We start from the raw sequence: 20,112 nt of genomic DNA, 5'->3' as shown, positions 1-20,112 counted from the left end.
CACCTGCTCAGGTAGGCTCTTGAACATTTATCCAAGTCTCTCAGTTTCCATTGTGATTCATAATAAGAAATGTGTTGTGTTCTGTCTGTGGTTGGTGGTTATTCTTTTTAGTTTAGAGAATGTTGAATTTGCTCTGTGCCTAAGTATACGTACTCTCATGGGCTGTCTTTGTATCTCTTTCTATATAAAATATTCTCAGGAAAGTCAAAGTATGATCACTGGTAACAATCTTTTTGAAAGAGTACTGAGTAAATGTGGATGTAAAAGTTAAATGTTTGACTAGTTGATTGTTTTGAAAGCACTAGTTGTTTCTGATGTGATAGTCAAAAATATTTGGATAAAAGACAGGTCAACTGATCGCTATGTTTACCATGCATTCAACTTGGAGACTACGCTTTTGGGGACATTTTGCAGCTTCTGTGTCCCTCGATTCCTAGGCCGTGTTTTGGAATCCTGCCTTGAACTGGACAAGAGTCACTATCAGAATGATGTGTAGAGTATTTTTAAAACACACAAACTCTTCTAAGAAGTGTTTAACTGTTACTACGGGACGTCACAAACATGTAATTTCCTTTTCCTCAGAACTTCCATGTCTGCATTTAGGTAGGTGTATTCATTCACTCACTTGTGCATTAATTCACCAGATACCAAGTATCTTCTACCTGTGCCAGACGTACTCCTAGAGGCCAGGAGATTCAAGGATTAACACAATTTGGTGTCTGTATTTGCAAGTCTAGTCTCAAAGACTGTCTTCTAAATCACTAATTATCATGCAACGTGAAATTTCCTAAGAGAGGTATGTACAGAGAGCTAGGGCAATGCAGAGAAGGGACCGTGCCTGGGACCTCTGGGCAAGCTGCTGATTCTCCTGTAGTTACGTTAGGTAATTTCAAACTCCTTTGTATCCTAGCAGAAATTCTGCCTTCCTGGAAAAGACATTCTTTCTCCAGGGTTATCACTACAGGTTTAAAACTCAAGAAATGGAGACACCACTAGTATTTTAAATGATTAAAAGTGATGTGTTTCTCTCCCAAAAGTTGTGTGCACTGTGTTAGAATTAAACAATACTGTTTGGTTTAATCTATTCCCTTGGGCCATATTTTTGTCTGCTTTGTCACGTTGTATCCCCAGCTCCTACCCCTGTCTAGCACATAGTAGGTGCTCAATAAATACTTATTGAATGACTCGAACATTGTTGCCTCAGTGGAATCATATCTGGTGGACCTTCTTCCTCTAGAGGAACTAGACTGAATTGTAAGCATCTCAAATGGAAAAGAACTTACTGTGTTAGGCAGAGGGTAGAGTCCTACAGGCCTCAGAGTGAGAGAGTTTGTGTTTCTATCTGTAAAAACATACTACTCATTGTTAAGCTTCCTATATTTGAACAAATAAAGGAAACCTGTGTTCCTTAGTCTATTTCTTGTCCGACACTAAAAAAGATGGTTGGGCCTTCTAGTCTTCCTCTTAAGAATTCATGTTAAAACATTTGTATTTTTTCCTTTGTTTACAGCAAAGCAAGGACTCTGTTTGAAAAAAATGCTGCCCCGATTTTACACTTATCTGGCATGGATGTGACCATCGTTAAGGTGAGAACTGCGCCAGAGGGTTGATTTTATCCAAGCGAACCCTCCTTATAATACAGCCTCTTCTCTTAACTTCTTAACAAACATCACGTCTCACTTAAGAACGAGAAATCAGTGTTGTGTACTTGTTCTGGTAATTAATCAAAGCAATTTTGTTTTTTCGAAACATTGTCAGCTTTTCATTTTCAGAATAGGATTAGATGGAAGCATGAACTTGATTCTTATCATCTAAAGATAGGATGTGAAATTATTTTCTCTTGGCAGATGAAAATTATGATAGCTATAAGAATTCCTTTTTTAAAAAATTACAACCAAAAACTTTAAGTGTGAGTAATTAAATTTCTTGGTAGTTCCACAGACATGTAAACATATTTTTCTCTGGTGATGAATTTTAAATGGTAACAATTCAGAATGTATGAGATGTAGGTAAAAATAGAATTGTGCTGCCTCGGAAGATGCCTCAAGATTGTACGTTGTTGACTTTTAAGTGGTATGTGTGTGATGTGTCCGTAGGTGTGCATATTTGATGAAAATCACTATGTTACCATGCTTAAAAGTCTATGGTTTATGGATTTTTAACGTTATACACTTTCATTATGTCATAGAGATGAAAAGCTCATTTAGTTCAATTTACCATGCAATGTTGAACTCTCTGCTTCAACTTGTCTGACATACGATCTTCAGCTGTCTGCCTCCAGGGACGGGGTAAAAAACTAACATGTATTTAAGTACTTGTAACGCATATTATAGGCTGTATGCATGAGAGATCCTAGAGTGGTTATTTCAGACTGGTGTTACTTGTTCCTGGAATGTTTGGATGAACTTACAAGTAAAACCATCTGGGCCTGGAGCTTACTTTGAGAGGATTTCTTTAATATTAAATTTCTTTAATGGCTCTAGTTCTGTTTCTTCTTGAATTAATTTTGGTAAAGTAAATTTTGCAAGGAATTTGTTCATTTCATCTAAGTTTTCAAATTGGCATCAAGTTGTTCAAAACATCTTTTAACTTTTAAATTTCTGTAACATCTGTAGTGTCTCATCTTCATGCTTTTTATTGTTTTTGTCGCATTTTTTCTCTCAATAGTCTCATGAGAGGTGCGTCAGTTCTTGTCTAGAACTAGTTTTTGGCTTGTTGATCCTCTCATTTATGTTTGTTTTATTAATTCTTGGTCTGTCTTTGTTTCCTTCATTTTTGCATCTCTTTACTTTTCAGCCTTTTGCATCCTTATATTTTAGATGCATCATTGGTAAAGGCAAGAAAACAGGATATTTTAAAAATCAATTCTTTTGTTTTTATCTTTTGACTGGACCGTTTAACCCATTAACATTTATTGTACTTGTTGATGTATTTAGATCTATTTCTATATAGTTATCTATTGCTCCATAACAAACTGCCTCAACAACTATTTCCCTGCTTATGATTCTGTTGGTCAGCAGCTTGTGTTCAGAGCTGTTCTTGTACTGCTCCCGCCTTGCTCTTCAATGGTTTGCTTTTCATGGATTAATGGCTCATTTATTTTTATCACTGAATAATATTCTGTTGCATAGATATACTACAGTTTTGTTTTTTGTTGTTGTTGTTTTTTTATCTACTTACTTACTAAAGGGCATCTTGGTTGTTTCCAGTTTGGGCAATTTTGAATAAAGCTGCTATAAACGTTCTAGTGCAGGTTTTTTGTGGACATAATTTCTCAACTCATTTAGGTAAATACCTAAGAGTGCGGTTGCTCTATTATGTTAAGAGTATGCTCGGCTTTGTGAGAAACTGCCAACTGCCTTTCAAAGTGACTGTACCATTTTGCATTCCCACCAGTAATGAATGAAATGTCCTGTTGCTCCACATTCTTGCGGCATTTGGTGTTGTCAGTCTTTGGAGTTTTAGCAATTCTAATGGCTGGATGGATATATATAATATAATTATCTTGATTTGCAGTTCTCTAGTGACGTAATATTGAGCATCTTTTCATTTGCTTATTTTCCATCTGTATTTCTTTTTTGGTCAGGTGTCTGCTCAGATTTTGGATCTTTTCATTGGGTGGTTTCTTGTTTGTTTTCTTATTGTTGAGTTTAGAGGTTTTTTTTAATATTATGAAAACAGGTCCTTTCTCAGATATGTGTTTTGCAAATATTTTGTCATACTATCTTTTAAAGCTGTCTTTTCATTGTCTTAAGTTTTTCACAGAGCAGAAGTTTTTCATTTTAAGGAAGTCCAGCTCATCAATTTTTCTCTCATGGATCTCACTTTTGGTTGATTTATCATTGCCAAACCCAGAATCACCTAGATCCTTCTTATGTTATTTTCTAGAAGTTTTATATCTTTTTCTTTTATGTTTAAATTTGTGATCCATTTTGAGTTAATTTTTGTGACAGGTGTAACGTTAGTTGTCACTTCATCTTTTTGCATCATTAGGACACTCTTTTTTCTCCTTCCTCTTTTGGTGCATTTGGAATTTTCCTTTTAGAATTAGAGCCTTAAATGTGTTACCCTTATTACTGTAATTTTTTAAATTACAGTCTATTAAATCAGTCAAGATCTTTTTGCATTTTGGTTCTTTCATTCACGTTCTTATTCACATTTATTGTTATTATTTTTTTGCAAATATTTATTGAGTGCCGACTCTGAGGTAAGCCCTCTTCTAGGTATTGGGGATACAGTCAGGACAAAATAAACGTTTCCTGTCTGTCCTCAAAGAACTTCCATTCAAAGTGTGAAAGCATGGGATGCAGATATGCAATATACAAATAAATGCACATGTGGTGATGAGTGCCAAAGGGAAAAATAAAGAAGGGTAATGCGACCAAGAGTAACATGAGTGTTAGTTGAGTTCAGAAGGCCAAGGAAGGCAGTCCGATAGATGGCTTTTGAACAGAGACCTGAAAGAAATGAGTCTTGCAACTGCGCAAAGAGGGAAAGAACCCAGGCTGAGCAGACTGCTTGGCCAAAGGCGCTGAGAAGGGTGTGTACTTGGGTGTTGGAGGGAGAGGAAGGGGGCCAGTGTGGTTGGAATGGAATGAGCTTGGGGAGACAGAGAGAGAGGATGAGGTTGGAGGAGGAAGGAGGGGTAAGATTGTCAGCTTTGTGTCACTTTCATATTCAGTAAATTACCTTCCATCTCCATTGTTGATAGAGTGTTATATAGGAAAAGGTTGAAGGGCGAGCCCTAAAAAAATGTCACTAAGAATCTACCTACACTTTGATACCACTTCACTGCGCATCTCACTTTGCGCCTAGACATTCAACTGGTAACTAATTTCATTGTATTCTAGGGTATTGTTTCTACATTTCCCACCTCGTGGGGTGGGGGACGGCTTGCTGAAGGCCAGATACAATTGGCCTGTCTAGTTTCCCAGATCTACTGAGCTAGTAATCTGTCAAAGATGAGGATAAGTCTGAAATGTTTCATTCTTAGCAATCCATGCCTGATTCCAATGGTCACCCATTTCAGGGTGCTCACAAACCACCCCTTTAATGAGGATTGACATATATTCTTTATTTAAAAATGAAATATTTACAAATACGTAATGATAATACCAGTCATTTCATTTTGAGAATAAAAGTAGGACCATTCATCATAAAATTCAATGGTGTTAGTTTAGGGACTTCCTTTTTCCTCTCTGTTAATTGTGACTTATTGTCACAGGGGCTTTAGTCCATCTGAAAACCAAACCTTTAATTTTTGCCTGTTAGTGTGTCTAGAATAGTGGGAATTGGAGGGAGTATTTTCTTACTTTAGAATTAGTTGTAGCATGTCTATTGAAAGTCAGTGTTAGGTGTTAGAGGTGGTTGCTTACATGATTCATTTAGGCTATCTGAGATGAAGTCTTCTCAATAAAAATGGTGAGGCATAGGTACGTTTTGTGACTAACTTGAATCCTACCTGTGCTTTCTGTACAATAGTATTTCAATGTACAATAATAACCTCTGATTCTGTACAGTACCAATTATGAACATATTACTTTCCAACAGTATCATGAGGAAGCTAGACTTACGCCCTTCCCCAACACACATAATTTCATTGAAAAGGAAATTAAGATCCCAGAGTTCAAGGCCACTCACCTGAAAAGTAGCAGGGCTGAGACTTAATCTGGGTCTCTTGGGCTCCCAAATCTGTGCTCTTTTCATGACATTTGCTTTTCCTCATTTGCATTTACACTTGACTTCCTGCTCTCAGAGGAAAGGCACTGGCTAAATGATGACTGGAAATGAATCTTGGGACACGCTGTGTAACTGACACAAAACAAAGCAAGGAGCTGACTGGATAGTTTCTGAGGTTCTTTCCGGCTCTGAATGTATAAAAGTATAAAAGCCAGGCACAGTTGCTTTGTTAGCTGTTTAGTTTTTCATGTCTATCAATTACGTAGAATTTAAGAAAAGACTCAGTGTTAAACTTGAAAGAAAATAACCCGTAGTTTTAAACCCTTTACCTGTGGCCTTAGGATGATAAATTTACCAAAGGCTACCTTTGCATTTCAGACAGATTATGAGGGCCAAGCTAAGAAACTCCTGGAACTGATGGAAAACACAGACGTCATCATTGTTGCCGGAGGAGATGGGACGTTGCAGGAGGTATGGCCATTGTGCTGTTTGAAACCGATTTGGACATGAGGCAGTTGGGAATTAGACCTTAGAGTAATAGCATAATGTGGTTACAATTGAAGGAAACTATTTCTTTGTAATCCATTTTTTTAGGATTGATTCTTCTGAAATAAGTATAGCATTATGTTTTTCTCGTGCACTTTTATTTTGTTGCTTTGTATAAACTCTGTACCCAGTCCATAGAAGGGTTTTTGTTTTATTAAATTTAAGAGTGAAAAAATTGACTAAAACAGGAGACGAAATGGTGGTGTGTACGATATATTTTGAAGACTCCTATGAAGTCGCCCTATATGGAATCATAGTTTTCGTTATGAGGGATGGTGCGTAGAAAATACAGGTTCCCTTGAATGCACCTCTCCAGTCTCCCTTCGTTTCCGTCACATGTGATGTTATCTCCTAGTAGCTCCCTTAGAGGCAGAGGTCTCCATGTTCGCGTGCACGCATCTGCCTTTGTTCTAACAGTCCGTAGCCTTAGTGCCTGCTTTGGTCAGGTACGGACAGTAAGTATATTTCCCTCGCGTGTCCTTCTTGTCCAGGGCAAGGCGAGAACCTCCATAATATATTGGAAACCGCTAAGGAGGGCAGTGCAGCGCCCCTCCCACTCTGTCAGTCATCCTGTGTACATAATTCACATCCGTACCTCATTTCCATGGCCTGTTGCTTCCCTCGGGGGGTTTCATCAGTGTGGAGCGAGGAGCCAACCACAGACGGCGCTGTCCTGTGTTTGACTTGGCAACGATGTGAGCCTTCGTCAGCTGCTTTTACAAAGGCTGTGCTAATGATCTTGTAATTGTCTTTATGGCTTTTTAATGAAGTGTGAAGAATACTGATGGCATGGCAGCCGAGAATGAAGTAGACCTCATGACAGCCCTCTTTCATCCTAACACGCAGTGAGGCAGGAGAGGAAGCAAGAAGATTGGTGTCGGCCTTTACTTTACAAAATGTTTATAAGAAAGATACCAAATTGTGTGTCTGGTATAATCCAGTCATCAAAATATATCCCGATGAATAAAGAATTAGAAGCAAATGTTACCAAAATATAAATAATTGATTAATGGTGGTTATCCTGTCTGGTGGGTTAATGAGAAAGGATTTTTTTTCTTCAGGTATTTTTCAGTTTATATAAGACATTGTACTATAGTTTAGAAATTAATTCTGTAAAAATTCAAATTAATCATGTCTTTTCATAAAAGGGCTACTATCCCCTGTATCTTTATATTCATCAATAAGAAATAATTATTGAGAGCAGACTTCGAAGTGTAGCAGTGTTATTTTTTTCTTATATGTGCACTGCACTGGAGCAGACTAGGGAGGGCCTTTCGTATAATTGATGTGAGCAGCGCATTTATACCCATCTTATAGAACTTAAAACAGAATTTTGCTAATATAGTGTGGAGATTTTTTAATTATTTTCTTAGCCTTTATTGTACCACGGACTTTAGGTCAAGAATAAAATTTAATTTAGCTCTGTCCTATTGGAGAATATCACATGTTTTAAGAGCCAAATACGTCTTTTGGCATAGTTTTTAGGAAGAAAACGGGAACAAGTTTGTGGTCCATGAAAACTGAATCCAATTTTTTTATGATAAAGGAAATAAACAATGATTATAATTTTTTTTTTTAACATTTGTAGGTTATTACTGGAGTTCTTCGAAGGGCAGATGAGGTAAGCTTTTAAGAAGAGTCATTGCATTTCGGCTTTCACATAGCTCTTCTTTTTCTCTCTCTCAGTTCCTTCTTTTACCTTTTCTCCCCATTTTAGATGGTAAGGAGGGCATAAGTTGTGCTTCCTCAGATTTTAGAAGTCAAGTGACTTAGGACACTTATTAACTCATGCTAGACGTTTCTGCTTTGGGAATCCAGAGGATCTAACAGCTTTTACCAAGAGTTGTTTAATATACACAAATTTCCCCTAGAATTTTTCAAAGGACTCCTTCTAAATAATTTGTGGTATATTCATATATTGGAAGCCAAACAGGGGTTAAAATGAATGAAGTAGATTTATAAATATCTATATGGTTGTATCTAAAAAATATTCAGGAAAAAGGTCAGGTTGCCAAAATGTGTCATGCATTTCTACCAAGTTTTAAAATTCAGAAAACAAACACCCTGTTAATGGATGCCTAAAATAACCTAGTAAAAGAATAACAGGGTGGCTGGTTAGCTCAGTTGGTTAGAGCGTGGTGCTAATAACACCAACGTTGCCAGTTTGATCCCCACATGGGCCACTGTGAGCTGCGCCCTCCTTAAAAAAACAAACAAACAAAAACAAACAAAAAACGTAGATGGAAAAGCATCACACCAACTTCAGGATAATGGTTTCCTTTGGGAGGGGAAAGACAAGAATAGGATGAGAAGTGACTTCAATTGTATCTGTATCATTTTATTTCTTAAAACATCTGAAGCAAATATGGCAAAGTGTAGCATTTGTTAAATCTGAGTTTGGAGTGTGTGAGTGTTTGTGATATTGTTTTAAAGACTTTTTCTGCAGTAGTTTAAAATATTTTATAAATAATAGCAAGAAAGAAGAGCCTTCCCTGGTAATAGTAGATTGTCCTCAAAATCATCTTTGGGAACCTTACAGAGTTTCTTTATTTGTGGCATTTAATTAATTCAACAACTATGCCATTAACTTCTGCTACTTGAACTTGCTTATTCTCTTTCCCTTATTTATACTTGAGGTAGTTTATACAGCACTTTCACTTGTCATCAGTTATTGTACATATATTAGATATTTCTGATAGTGTGAAAACTTTTTCAGATAGTGTGACAATATAACACTGTCTTTATAGTAGTACATTTATCTAATATCTTTGAGACCGTTTTTTCTTAACCAAATTTCTCTCAACTAGATGCTATTAGTGAGTACCCAAATCTTTCTTCCAAATTCAAAGTCATGTTGTTTTCATGGACTCGTTTTGGAAACTGCTCGCTAATTATTACCTGATTGCTGGCCTAGGGTGTGTGGCAAGGGAAATGGGGGGCAGGCCCAGGGGCGTTTACAGTTAGTTACTTGTCGTAGTAGACATATCTGTGCCTCTCTGTTCAGCCTGATTTTCTGACCATAAACAATAAACCTTTCTTCTTCTCCCCACCCCCCAGGCGACCTTCAGTAAGACTCCCATCGGATTTATCCCCCTGGGGCAGACCAGTAGTTTGAGTCATACCCTGTTTACCGGAAGTGGAAACCAAGTCCAGTAGGTTGTCAATGTGGGGTGGTCGCATTTGTGGGTGAGTCTGGGAATGGAAAATTCGCCTGTGTGAACGAATATTTGTTTTGAGTTTTGATAGCCTGAAGCTTCAAGTCATTGAGAGGAGGACTCAGATGGGAGTTTAATCTTTCCGATCATTGGGAAGGTTCCCTGTTGGCTTGTGGGACCCTGGTTGGGCTAACATGAAGTCACCAGGTCAGGTATGGAGATGAATACTGGGGCCCTTTGGTCAGTTAGGAAGATAGCCTCCCTGAGCAGACTGTTTTTATGCTTTTACGTTGTAAGATTTCTCTAGTGAAGGCCAGATTTGCACTGATCATTTGTTTGCTTTAAATATTCACGATGACAAATAGCAGGTCCCTGGTGAAGACTGAACCGCTAGGTTATCTTGGCTTCATTATCTCGATAATGTAAGTAGCTAAAACAACTAAATACAGCCACATCCTTTTGGCAGTGCCTGAGATGGAAGGCACTGTGGGTGAGGCAGACCGGCAAAGCAGTGCAGCCCTGACGTCTGAATTAAATTGCGTGAATCTCACAGTGTCTTCAGGAGTCGGGCAAGTTGTTGTGACTGTCCATCCCCCCCCCCATAGCATTATGTAGACAGAGTTCTAGTCTTTCAAGTAGATAGGAATCTTGAATCTGAGTCCTGCCTTTGACAGTGATTAATACTATAATCTTGAGCAAATCGTTTCTAGGCTCTCGTTGTTAGTTGCCTGATCTTTAATGTAAACTTTGTGACATTTTACGGGAGGTCAATAAATAAAGATTTGTTGGATGAATTAATTAAAATCGTCTCCTCACATTTCTGGTTATAACGTTCTAGCATCAATAACAGTAATAATAATTCAGGTGATTTTCTGCTTTGAATTATTTTTTCTGCCTATGGATTTTGGTTAGGCTAGTTTTATGGATTCATTTTTGCTGTTGTAATTTTAGGAGTTATCTTACGTCTTTGAGCAATTCTATATGTATATGTATATATTTATATACTTTTATGAAGGCTTTGGCCTATATGTGAAATACTAGGCATAAATGTAGACGTATGTCAGGCTTCCATTAAAATGTTTGTCATGCTTCAAACCCTAATCTATTGGGGAGTACTTAGCTCTTTACCAATTATCCCAAAACCCAAAGTGACATTTCAGTTCGCCCTACCTTTTATTCCCCGTTTAGGTTTCCGAGGAGCAGTAGGTATGACAAACAACGAATTACTCAAACAGTTTGGCTTATCCGAGATAAATCCTGTCCGGTTTGGGTCTTGGTCATTTTAGAGAGCTAGGCTTTCCCTTTGTGTCAGTAAAGATGATTTGAACTGCTCAGCTAAGTATTCCCAAGTATGTCAGTGATTCCGAGGTGGACCGTGCTCCTCGCAGAACCCCTTGCCTATCCACAAGCCCGTTTGCACGCAATGTGGCCACCTCCAAGGTCGGAGATAGCCTTCAGGTGCGTGGGGAGCTGATTTCCCCCTGTCGTTTAGCTAGTGGTGGTGTTGCTTCTGTTTCTCATTTAAAGATTTCCAAAAGTTAATTTATAAGCATGCTTCAGGGCTCTTAGGTAATTAAGCAAGTCTGCTCTGGGTTCAGAATTTTGTAGCCCTCTTAACATGGCAGATGCCTGAGGCTATTGGAAAGAACAAGGCTTTGCTTTTCGGTGCTGCTGTCAAGATTTGTTGTACCACAATTAGCGTGGAAGAAAAAGGAATCTTGAGTTTGGAATATTGCAGGTAAATAATCATAAAACATAGAGATTAAATTTTATGTAATCTCTCTGAGCCTCAGTTTCCTCACCTATATTTATCAAATGCACACTAACAGTACTTACTTCAGAGGATTGTGAAAGAGCCAAAATAAGGACTAGTTAGGTAAACATACACTTACTTAGTAAACTACTTGATAGGTTGAAGACTTCATGCATATTTATTGAAAATTTATTCAGGCTTTGCTTTTTTGCACTGTTGTCAAGATTTGTTGTACCACAATTAGCCTGGAAGAAAAAGGAAGCTTGAATTTGGAATGTTGCAGGTAAATAATCATAAAACATAGCTGTTCCGTGCTATGGTGCTGCTGTATTTAGAACTTGCAATTATTGCTGGAGAATGATAAACTTAAGGTTGCATTTTAGCTATTTTCAGCCAAGCGATTTTGAACAAAGTTAATAGGAAAAGGCTTTTTCAGTTGCAGCATTTGTTTCTAAGTCAGTCTCTCAGAAGCACTTCCTAACCCTCTCAGTGTACCAGGATCCTTCCTGCTAGTTTCCTTCCGAATTAACATAACCATATCAGATTCATCTAAACCTGTGGTCGTGCTTCTTGCTTTCTCCTGAATTGAATCTATCTTTCTAAACTGCTACCTACTTTCCAGATAGTATCTGTACTGAAAGGCAAAAGTGGGATAAAGACGTTTTGATGGAGAAATGTGAGAAAGTAAAGTAGGCGGTTTGTTACGTTCCAGCTTGCTTCTAAGGAACCAAGAATGTGATCCAAGCATTTGCGTTAACGTGTATATTTTTGGAGTTTTAAAGTATCTTCAGGGGTACCTAACTGGTAGCAACACGGATGTGTGTGGAGAGATTCCTGACTTAGGTGTTGGCGTTTTTAGTCTGATCACACTGCTGGGCAGGACTGTAGAGCACTCAGGTTCCAGAAGGGAGGCTGTCCTTTGGGAATCCCTCGTCATCCATTTGGTGCGTTCAAAGCCGCCTCACGGTGAGGAGAGCACACCCCACCTTTGGAGCTAGAGCACAAGTCAAATTCATTTTGCCCCATGCCTGCTCTGTTACCTGGGGAATTTTACTTAATCTCTCTGAGCCTCAGTGTCCTCACCGGCATTTCTCAAATGCACACTAATTGTACTTATTTCAGAGGATTGTTAGGTAAGCATGTAATTATGCTTACTTAGTAAACTACGTGATATGGTGAAGACTTCATGCGTATTTACTGAAAGTTCATTCAGGATGGAAAATAGTAAATAACAAACAGGATGACTGTGTAATCACTGATTCCAGATTCTATAATTAAAGCAAACATAAATCAAAAAGATAACCCTCTACTGTATTGCTGTTTTACTTAGAAAAGTATTAAAAAACATGTCTTATAGGCATTCCATCAACTACCATGGAAAGGTGACTTTTCGTGCCAAATGCACATGATTAGAACTGTACTGAGCAGAAGAAGCTATTTATTGAAGTAGTATGGTATTTTCCAGTGATAAAAGTTGGGCACAATGTAGAGACTCAGTAAATCTTAAGTAAATAAATGATGGGAGCCTTGTATAAACTTCTCTTTGCCAAAGTCTTCTCTTTGAATCCATATCAGAGCCTTCCACTATACTTGTATCAATAATTCTTTTATGCTCCTTTGTTCTACTTTCTCAGGGTATTTTGAACGACTACGTCTTTTTTCCTGACCCAGCTACTAGTACTCTGGGCAGGAGTGTGTGTGTGTGTGTGTGTGTGTGTGTGTGTGTGTGTGTGTGTGGTGGGGGTTGTGGTGCTTATTTTTCACAGAATGATCATTTGCCTCTTCTTATCTCTTAGACACATTACAGATGCTACACTTGCCATTGTGAAAGGAGAGACAGTTCCACTTGATGTTTTGCAGATCAAGGTAAGGTCTTTTCCCTAGAGTTTGAAAAAAATTAAAGTAATACACATAAAACAAAGTAACAGTTTTAATGAGATAATGAAAACAATAGTCCTCTTCTTACCCTTTCCTATAACTCCCCAGAGAAAAATAATTTTACCTATTTATTCTAGTTATTATCACTAATAAATATGCTTATGATGCTACTTTTAAAAACTGTGTTAAAAAACACATAACATAAAATTTACCATCATAACCATTTTTAAGTGTACAGTTCAGCAGTGTTAAGTAGATGATAGCAGCTTTTGATTTATCTCTTGACCTCTTTGTTGTATATAAGAATTGCTCTATTTCCCAATATAATTGTATCACTATTTTTAGTTCCTCTGTTGATTGCCTTTGGACCTTAAGTAATTTCTCTACCTAGCATGGTTGTTTTGCATATGAAAAGAGCTAATAAACATAAAGCACTTAGGACAGCACCTGATTTCATCTTATCTGTGTGTATGGTGGCTTTCTCTTTGTCCCATGTTCTGCTAAAGGTGAAATATTTCTCATGTCCCATCTGGCCTTGGCAGGGGCTTGTCTTTCTTTGGAATTCAGGTCACTTGGTTGTCTTACAGTCTCAGCTCTCTGATGGGCGTAAGAAAAATCATGACTTTGTAGATTATCTAGCCTTTTCTCCTTTTTAGGGTGGGAACAATATTCTTTGTAGCTTCCTTCATCCTACATGGGAGCAGAACTTCCCATTTTTCTCGTGTTGTCTAATGCTTTCTTATCAATGTGTAGATGGACGCATGAATTGTTTTAGAAATATATTTGTTGGCTATGCCCCCTGAAAGGGCTTAGAAGCAGTATCACCTAGTAGGAATGAGCCTACCTGGCACCCAGACTCCGATCTCTGAAAACCTTCTCTAATACAGATTGCCAGGATGCTCTGATAGGATGGCTTTCAGGGGTAGGGCGAGAAACAGGACAAGGCAGTACTCAACAAGTGATGGAGACAACACGAAAGACATAGGAGCCAGCTTGACGGTGTCCTGCTGGCCAATTTGGGGGCCATTGGAATGTCAAAAAGACTAATGATGATAAAGCATTATATACTAACATTAAATAAAAACGAAGGATCCACGAATCCACACTGATATTACAGAAGAATTGCCAGCTTGTAAATGTAGAAGGAATAATAGAGAATTACCCCTTTGTAGTCACCAGTGAAATTACTGATTCAGGCAGAGGTCATCAATGGGTGCTAAAACCATTAGCTAAAAGGTCGTTAGGAAACAAATATCCACGCAGTATCACAGATTACTTGATAGTTACAAAGGGAAAATACATTTTGACAGTAGAGAAATCTAGCATACACCACCTAAACCAAACGATCAAACTTAGCATCACCAATACCCGGATCGGCCATGACGGGCTTCCTGTTGAGAAGAATACAGCATCACCTGTGTAGTTTCTTGCCCGAAACATTAACTAACCTGAATCTAACTGAATCTACTAACGGGAAAACAATCAAATCCCGATTGTAGGACAGTCAAATAATAAAAATTGGTCTGACCTCTTTCAAAAGATCAATGTCATGAAATCCAAACGAAAGTAGGGAGTCTGTTCAAGATTAAGAGAAACTTTAAAAAAAAAAAAAATCATAATTAAATCCAGTATGAGGTCCTAGATTGGAAAAATGTAAAACAGTGATAACCGTAAGAGATATTTTCGAAACAATGAGAGATATCTTAATATGGACTGTATATTACATATTATACTTCAATGTTAGATTTCCTAAGAGGGAAAGTGGTATTACGGCCATGTCTGTGTACGTCCTTGTTCTTAGGAGACAAATGCTGAAATATTTAGAGGTGACAGATCACGAAGTCTGCAGTTTATTTGCAAGTAACTTAACGACACTGCAAAACGTGCACACACCTCAGATAAATCTAATATGGGACAATGTCGGCAGTTGGTGAATCTGGGTGACAGGTATTGGTGTTCATTGTACATTTCTACATTTTTTTGGTTTGCCATTTCTCCAAACTAAAAATTTTGGAGGGAAGGAGACCTAATAGCCATTCCTGATTCTTGATTAGAATCTTCTCTTTTAAAAGAATTTGATTTCTAGAAAAAAGAAATGGTTAGTCGTTAAGGAGCTATTCCTTCTTCATCAATCCTCCACCCCTAAAAAAGAGGGCAGGTTCTAAGAAGGCCGAGGGAGCCACAAAGCCAAGCAGTCCTAGGAGCCGTCCACCCTGTGACTTTCCTCAGCTCTAGTCTAAAATGTACCAGCTATCTCAGGGTGTCCTCCACAGGCTATGAACATTTTATATTCATTCAAGTTTCCTGATGTCTGTGAAGGAAGGGTCACGCTGTGTCATGGTTCCAAACTTCAGTCCTAAAATGCCACTGTTAGTGATAGAGCGTCGGCTGTAAGCCTGTTTGGTGAGCCCACGAGCCTCTTTCCCTTTTCTTTTCCTTTGTTCTTTCTGCAGTGATGTCGTGACCTCATTGTGCATCATAGAAGTGATTTAAATTGCAATCGATTCTTTTGCATTCTTTTGGCATATAATAAAGCTAAATTGTTCTCGCAAAATGGAAGAGCTGCACTGAAAAATTCTGGCCTAGCAAAGTTACTACAGATCAACATCTATGAAGATATGATTTTCAAATAGTGTCATTACCAAAGGAGGTGAATTGAGATTTATTTCTCAATAACTAAGTGATTTACTGCTCCTTATTTACGTGTGAGAAGTAATGCATTCCAGAGTAACCAGGAATGAACTGGAAATTCTTGACTGTGCTTATATTTAAACATCTCCCGTCTCCTTGATGTTTGTCTCTTAAATGTACTGACTTTATGAATTGATGAAGCCAATATCGAATTTACCACAGGCTCCGTATATTGATGAAACAGCCCAGGAAGCAGAAAACCTTTCAAGTCAATTCCTAGAAAACATCACACAGCAGCCTGTACTGTAGTTTCTGAGGCACCCAACTAAGCTGGATTTGTCTTCTTTTTTCCTTACTTCTGGAATATGCTTTTAGAATGTGGGGGTAAAGCATGGCTGTTGCTGAAGCCTGATACCAGATCCCTCTTCTTTTAATAAACAAACCCAATTAAATGTGTAACTGAAGATTCTTTAGAGATAAAAAGAAATAGTCCTTGGAAGCTACAATAAAGCTTGGAATCTATCATTGAACTTTTCATTTTGTTCAGTGTGCGCTCACATCTCATTGGGATCTCCAGTGAGGAAGGCAAGACGTGTGGGAGTGTCTTATTCAACAGATTCAAAAAACTCATCTGGTCGTATGACTAGTTGTGCTGGAGACAGAAGGAGAATCTGGATTTTCCGTCTTAGGGGCCTTGGTTTTTCCTCTTCACTGCTTGTCCAGGTGGTGGTGTCATGCTTGGCACTGCACCATGAATTTTAAAGGGCATTTTTCCGGCATAGACATCTATAATGCCCAGTACTTTTAACTACTGGAAAGATTCCTGGAATTCTTTCTCGTTCGTTCTTTTTGCTCTTTCAGTCGGACTCTTCGACCCTGCCCACTCAGAACCAAGTGAGGAGCTAGAATCTCTCCCTTCCCCCTGTCTTTCCTTCCTGGCTGGGTAAATGGCTTCCTTCTGTTACAACCCCGCCTCTGATCATTCTCTTAAGGTGATGCTTAGAGCTGCTTCCAACTTCAGAGCTACTTCTCCCTTCTTTCTCATCATCTGGAATCCCTAAAACTCCTAGATTAAGCACCTATCTAGTTGACAAGAATTATTTTCTTTTCGCTGTTTGTTGAGCTTTTATTCCCACCAGCTCTCCCAGTTAGTTTCTTCTGCAAACCACCAGGCCATTTTCTCTTAGGGGTTTCCTCTTTCCGGGAGAGTCTCTGACTGGGGCACCATCTCTCCTGTGCTCTTACTACCTGGCTGTGTGGCCTTTTGTTGCCAATTTTGTTCACTGACCTCTCCATCTCGTAATCTGACTGCCGTCCAGACCTTTACCGGGTTGAGATAACACAGCATCTTAGATACCGTGGTACTTTGTCCATTGGCTTCTACTCTGTCCATCTGACCTTGCTTATCTTTCCTACGCTCGCGTGACCCTTGTAGGGACCAGTCTCCCCATTACTGACCCTCAGTCCTCTTCTGAATCCTGAGGACTCTATGCCCATTTGGCTGCCAGCTGGGCCTCTCTAGGTCTTTCTACACTCATTCCCTGTCGTCCAGAGCCATCGCCACCCCCAAATCACTGGAATCTTGAGGTTACAAGGCTATTCAGTTCATCTGAACAGAATATTCCTAAAATTCTTCCCCCTAGATGAAGAAAGAGGAAAGAGTCTTGAGCACCAGTCAGAAAGTCTTGAGAATTATCTCTGCACTTCACACCCATGCCATGTGCCTTAGAATGGCATTTCCCAAGGAATATTGGGTATGCACTGTCCTCCCAGAGACGAGTCGCACAGTTAACAACTCGGGAAGACCATCTATTTCCCCTTTGGGAAATTCGTGATGCGCGTTAGCATCTTAAAGACTCTAAGAAGAACCGCCATAAACATCACCTGTTTGAAACCAAGTAAGTTTGGTATTTCCCAACTTACTTCACCATGGAATCTTCTGTCGTCGTCGTCGTCATCATCATCCTTAGTGTAGTTGACACGTATAACCATCTTATGGACCATCGGGGAAATGTGCCTGTAGACACAGCAAACTCACACAATATTGTTTCTCTCCCTTGGTCTGGAACGCCCTTTCTTCTTTTGTTTCTCTTCTCTCCATGCTTCTCCCCAACCTCCCCCAATCTAGGTGCCTTATTCTTTACAATTTTATTTGCTTTAAAATGTGTGTGTATTTTCCCTGCCTACCCGTCTCCTTTGCTCCCCGCACACCCAGTAAACAGTTGCACCTGCTCTGTATTCTCACAACACTTGCTGCGAATCTCTACTGTTTGAACCCACTGTACACTGTTGTCATTTGTCTGTGTCTGTGTGTCCCCCAGGGCACCTTGAGCTCTGTGGGGCCAGACGTTGTCTTGTCACTAGGCCCTAATATATAATACGCATTTGGTAATGGAAATTCTATGAAAATGAACGAGTGAGTGATGAGCAGAATATAATCAGGATGACTCAAAGCCCTGCTGTCTCCCACAGCACCCACGTGGCCCCCAGGAGACTGGCATATCCTGCTGTGCCAGGCCTGACTGCCTCCTGTCTCCTCTTAGCTCCACCCCACTCTGTCTAGTTCCCTTTTCCCTTACTAACCCAGGTACGGAAAGCGGAAAAGCAAATCTGCAGCCTGAGCACACACACAACCAAAGAATGAGAGGCCGTGCCTTTCACATGTCAGCCGCCCCTGTTTGTGTGTGATTCTCCTTGATATCCCTGCCTTGGTTTCGGTGTAGTGGGAACAGGAATGAAAATGGAATTGAAGTGGGATTGAGGGAAAGCAGTCGTCCTCTGAGGAGAAGACTCAGAAGACTTTCTCCAGCCAGCAGCTTCTTCAATTAGCTCCTAACTTCCTGCTTCTACAGTCGGTTCATAGAGCTGGAAATCGAGCTGGGTCTGCACCCACTTAGGAAATTCTCTGGAGTTGTGTGTAGCGTTTGACAGCTCTCTTTAGAATGCGGGTACTCTGGGGCTTTTGCTACAATTCTGAGCTACAGGAAAAGTCCCTTTTAGAATCCTGGTATATATACTATTTATACTTTAAGGGAAGTCCATCACAGAGCACCAACTCTTAGGGGCGGTGACTGTATTGTGTATGTTTTCTATACATTGCTTATCTCACCGATTAGAAACTCACTGATTGTAATATGTCTTTGCAATATTTCACCATAAAGCATTGTCCTAAATCCAAGTCACTTTTTTTTTTTTTTTTTTTTTTTTTTAAAGATTTTATTGGGGAAGGGGAAGAGGACTTTATTGGGGAACAGTGTGTACTTCCAGGCCTGTTTTCCAAGTCAAGTTGTTGTCCTTTCAATCTTAGTTGTGGAGGGTGCCGTTCAGCTTCAAGTTGTTGTCTTTTTAGTCTTAGCTGTGGAGGGCGCAGCTCAGCTCCAGGTCCAGTTGCCGTTGCTAGTTGCAGGGGGCACAGCCCACCATCCCTTGCGGGAGTCGAACCAGCAACCTTATGGTTGAGAGGATGCGCTCCAACCAACCGAGCCATCCGGGAGGCAGGAAGCTCAGCTCAAGGTGCCGTGTTCAATCTCAGTTGCAGGAGGCGGAGCCCACCATCCCTTGCGGGAGTCGAGGAATCGAACTGGCAACCTTGTGGTTGAGAGCCCACTGGCCCATGTGGGAATCGAACCGGCAGCCTTCAGAGTCAGGAGCATGGAGCTCTAACCGCCTGAGCCACCGGGCCGGCCCCCCAAGTCACTTTTTATTCTGACTTGTTATGACACATACCTGGCTGTGTGTTCAGGTATTCAGGTGAAACATTCTAGAGTGCCAGGATTCCGATACTTGAGAGCCCTTGGCCCTCTAAAGAGAAGGCGGGTTTAAATGATCGTTATCGTGGACAAATATATGGGAGAAGAAATTCTGGCTGATCGGACGACTAACTGGTCCAAGACCCAGCATAGTTAGGTACTCCTTAACTTACAGTCTGAATATGATTCTGTGTTCCCTTCCCAGCCGATTCATGCGATTCATATAAAAATTAGTTTCACTGAGAGTACGGTTTCTTCGAGTACTTTTACTGAGCACCCATAGAAGTAATTTCTTAAATGTTGAACATCCTTTTAGAATTCGCTCTGATGAAAAGCAGGCCGTGATCATCTGCTGGGTACTTACCTGTGGGTCATCACCAATGTAAATTACCTGTGTTTTACTTCCAGGGTGAAAAGGAACAACCTGTGTTTGCAATGACTGGCCTTCGATGGGGATCCTTCAGAGATGCGGGCGTCAGAGTTAGCAAGTAAAGGATTATTATACTGATACGGGATGCTTCCAAAAAGTCTTTTTAATCTGTTCCTGTCTTTGGGGTTTCAACATTCGGTGATTTTATAGGAATAAATTTGGTGGCTGGAGGTTGAATTTTGTGTGGTTAATACAGATAGAGGTTTATAGCTTATGCAGAACTGTGGGGGCAAGCTCCGGTTCCCTCCACGTGAGTTGGGTGGTGGCTAGAGAGAAGACTACACCCCTAGT

The 20,112-nt window shown here is 39.7% G+C and overlaps 1 protein-coding gene across 2 annotated transcripts in view; it reads left to right on the top strand.

The window, feature by feature from the left end:
* AGK (acylglycerol kinase) overlaps nucleotides 1–20,112 on the top strand; it is a 71,937-nt gene that overhangs the window by 35,286 nt on the left and 16,539 nt on the right. For both annotated transcript variants that reach the window (XM_033098976.1, XM_033098977.1), the window contains 6 exons: nucleotides 1,511–1,586; nucleotides 6,058–6,150; nucleotides 7,814–7,846; nucleotides 9,283–9,377; nucleotides 12,930–12,999; nucleotides 19,800–19,879. In XM_033098976.1, coding sequence (XP_032954867.1) covers nucleotides 1,511–1,586; nucleotides 6,058–6,150; nucleotides 7,814–7,846; nucleotides 9,283–9,377; nucleotides 12,930–12,999; nucleotides 19,800–19,879 — 447 coding nt within the window. The remainder of the gene's footprint in view (nucleotides 1–1,510; nucleotides 1,587–6,057; nucleotides 6,151–7,813; nucleotides 7,847–9,282; nucleotides 9,378–12,929; nucleotides 13,000–19,799; nucleotides 19,880–20,112) is intronic.

The sequence above is a fragment of the Rhinolophus ferrumequinum genome, chromosome 26 (assembly GCF_004115265.2).
Source record: "Rhinolophus ferrumequinum isolate MPI-CBG mRhiFer1 chromosome 26, mRhiFer1_v1.p, whole genome shotgun sequence".
Classification (NCBI taxonomy): Eukaryota; Metazoa; Chordata; class Mammalia; order Chiroptera; family Rhinolophidae; genus Rhinolophus; species Rhinolophus ferrumequinum.
The sequence above is the reverse complement of the archived record's forward strand: the minus strand, read 5'-3'. Positions and strand labels throughout refer to the sequence as shown.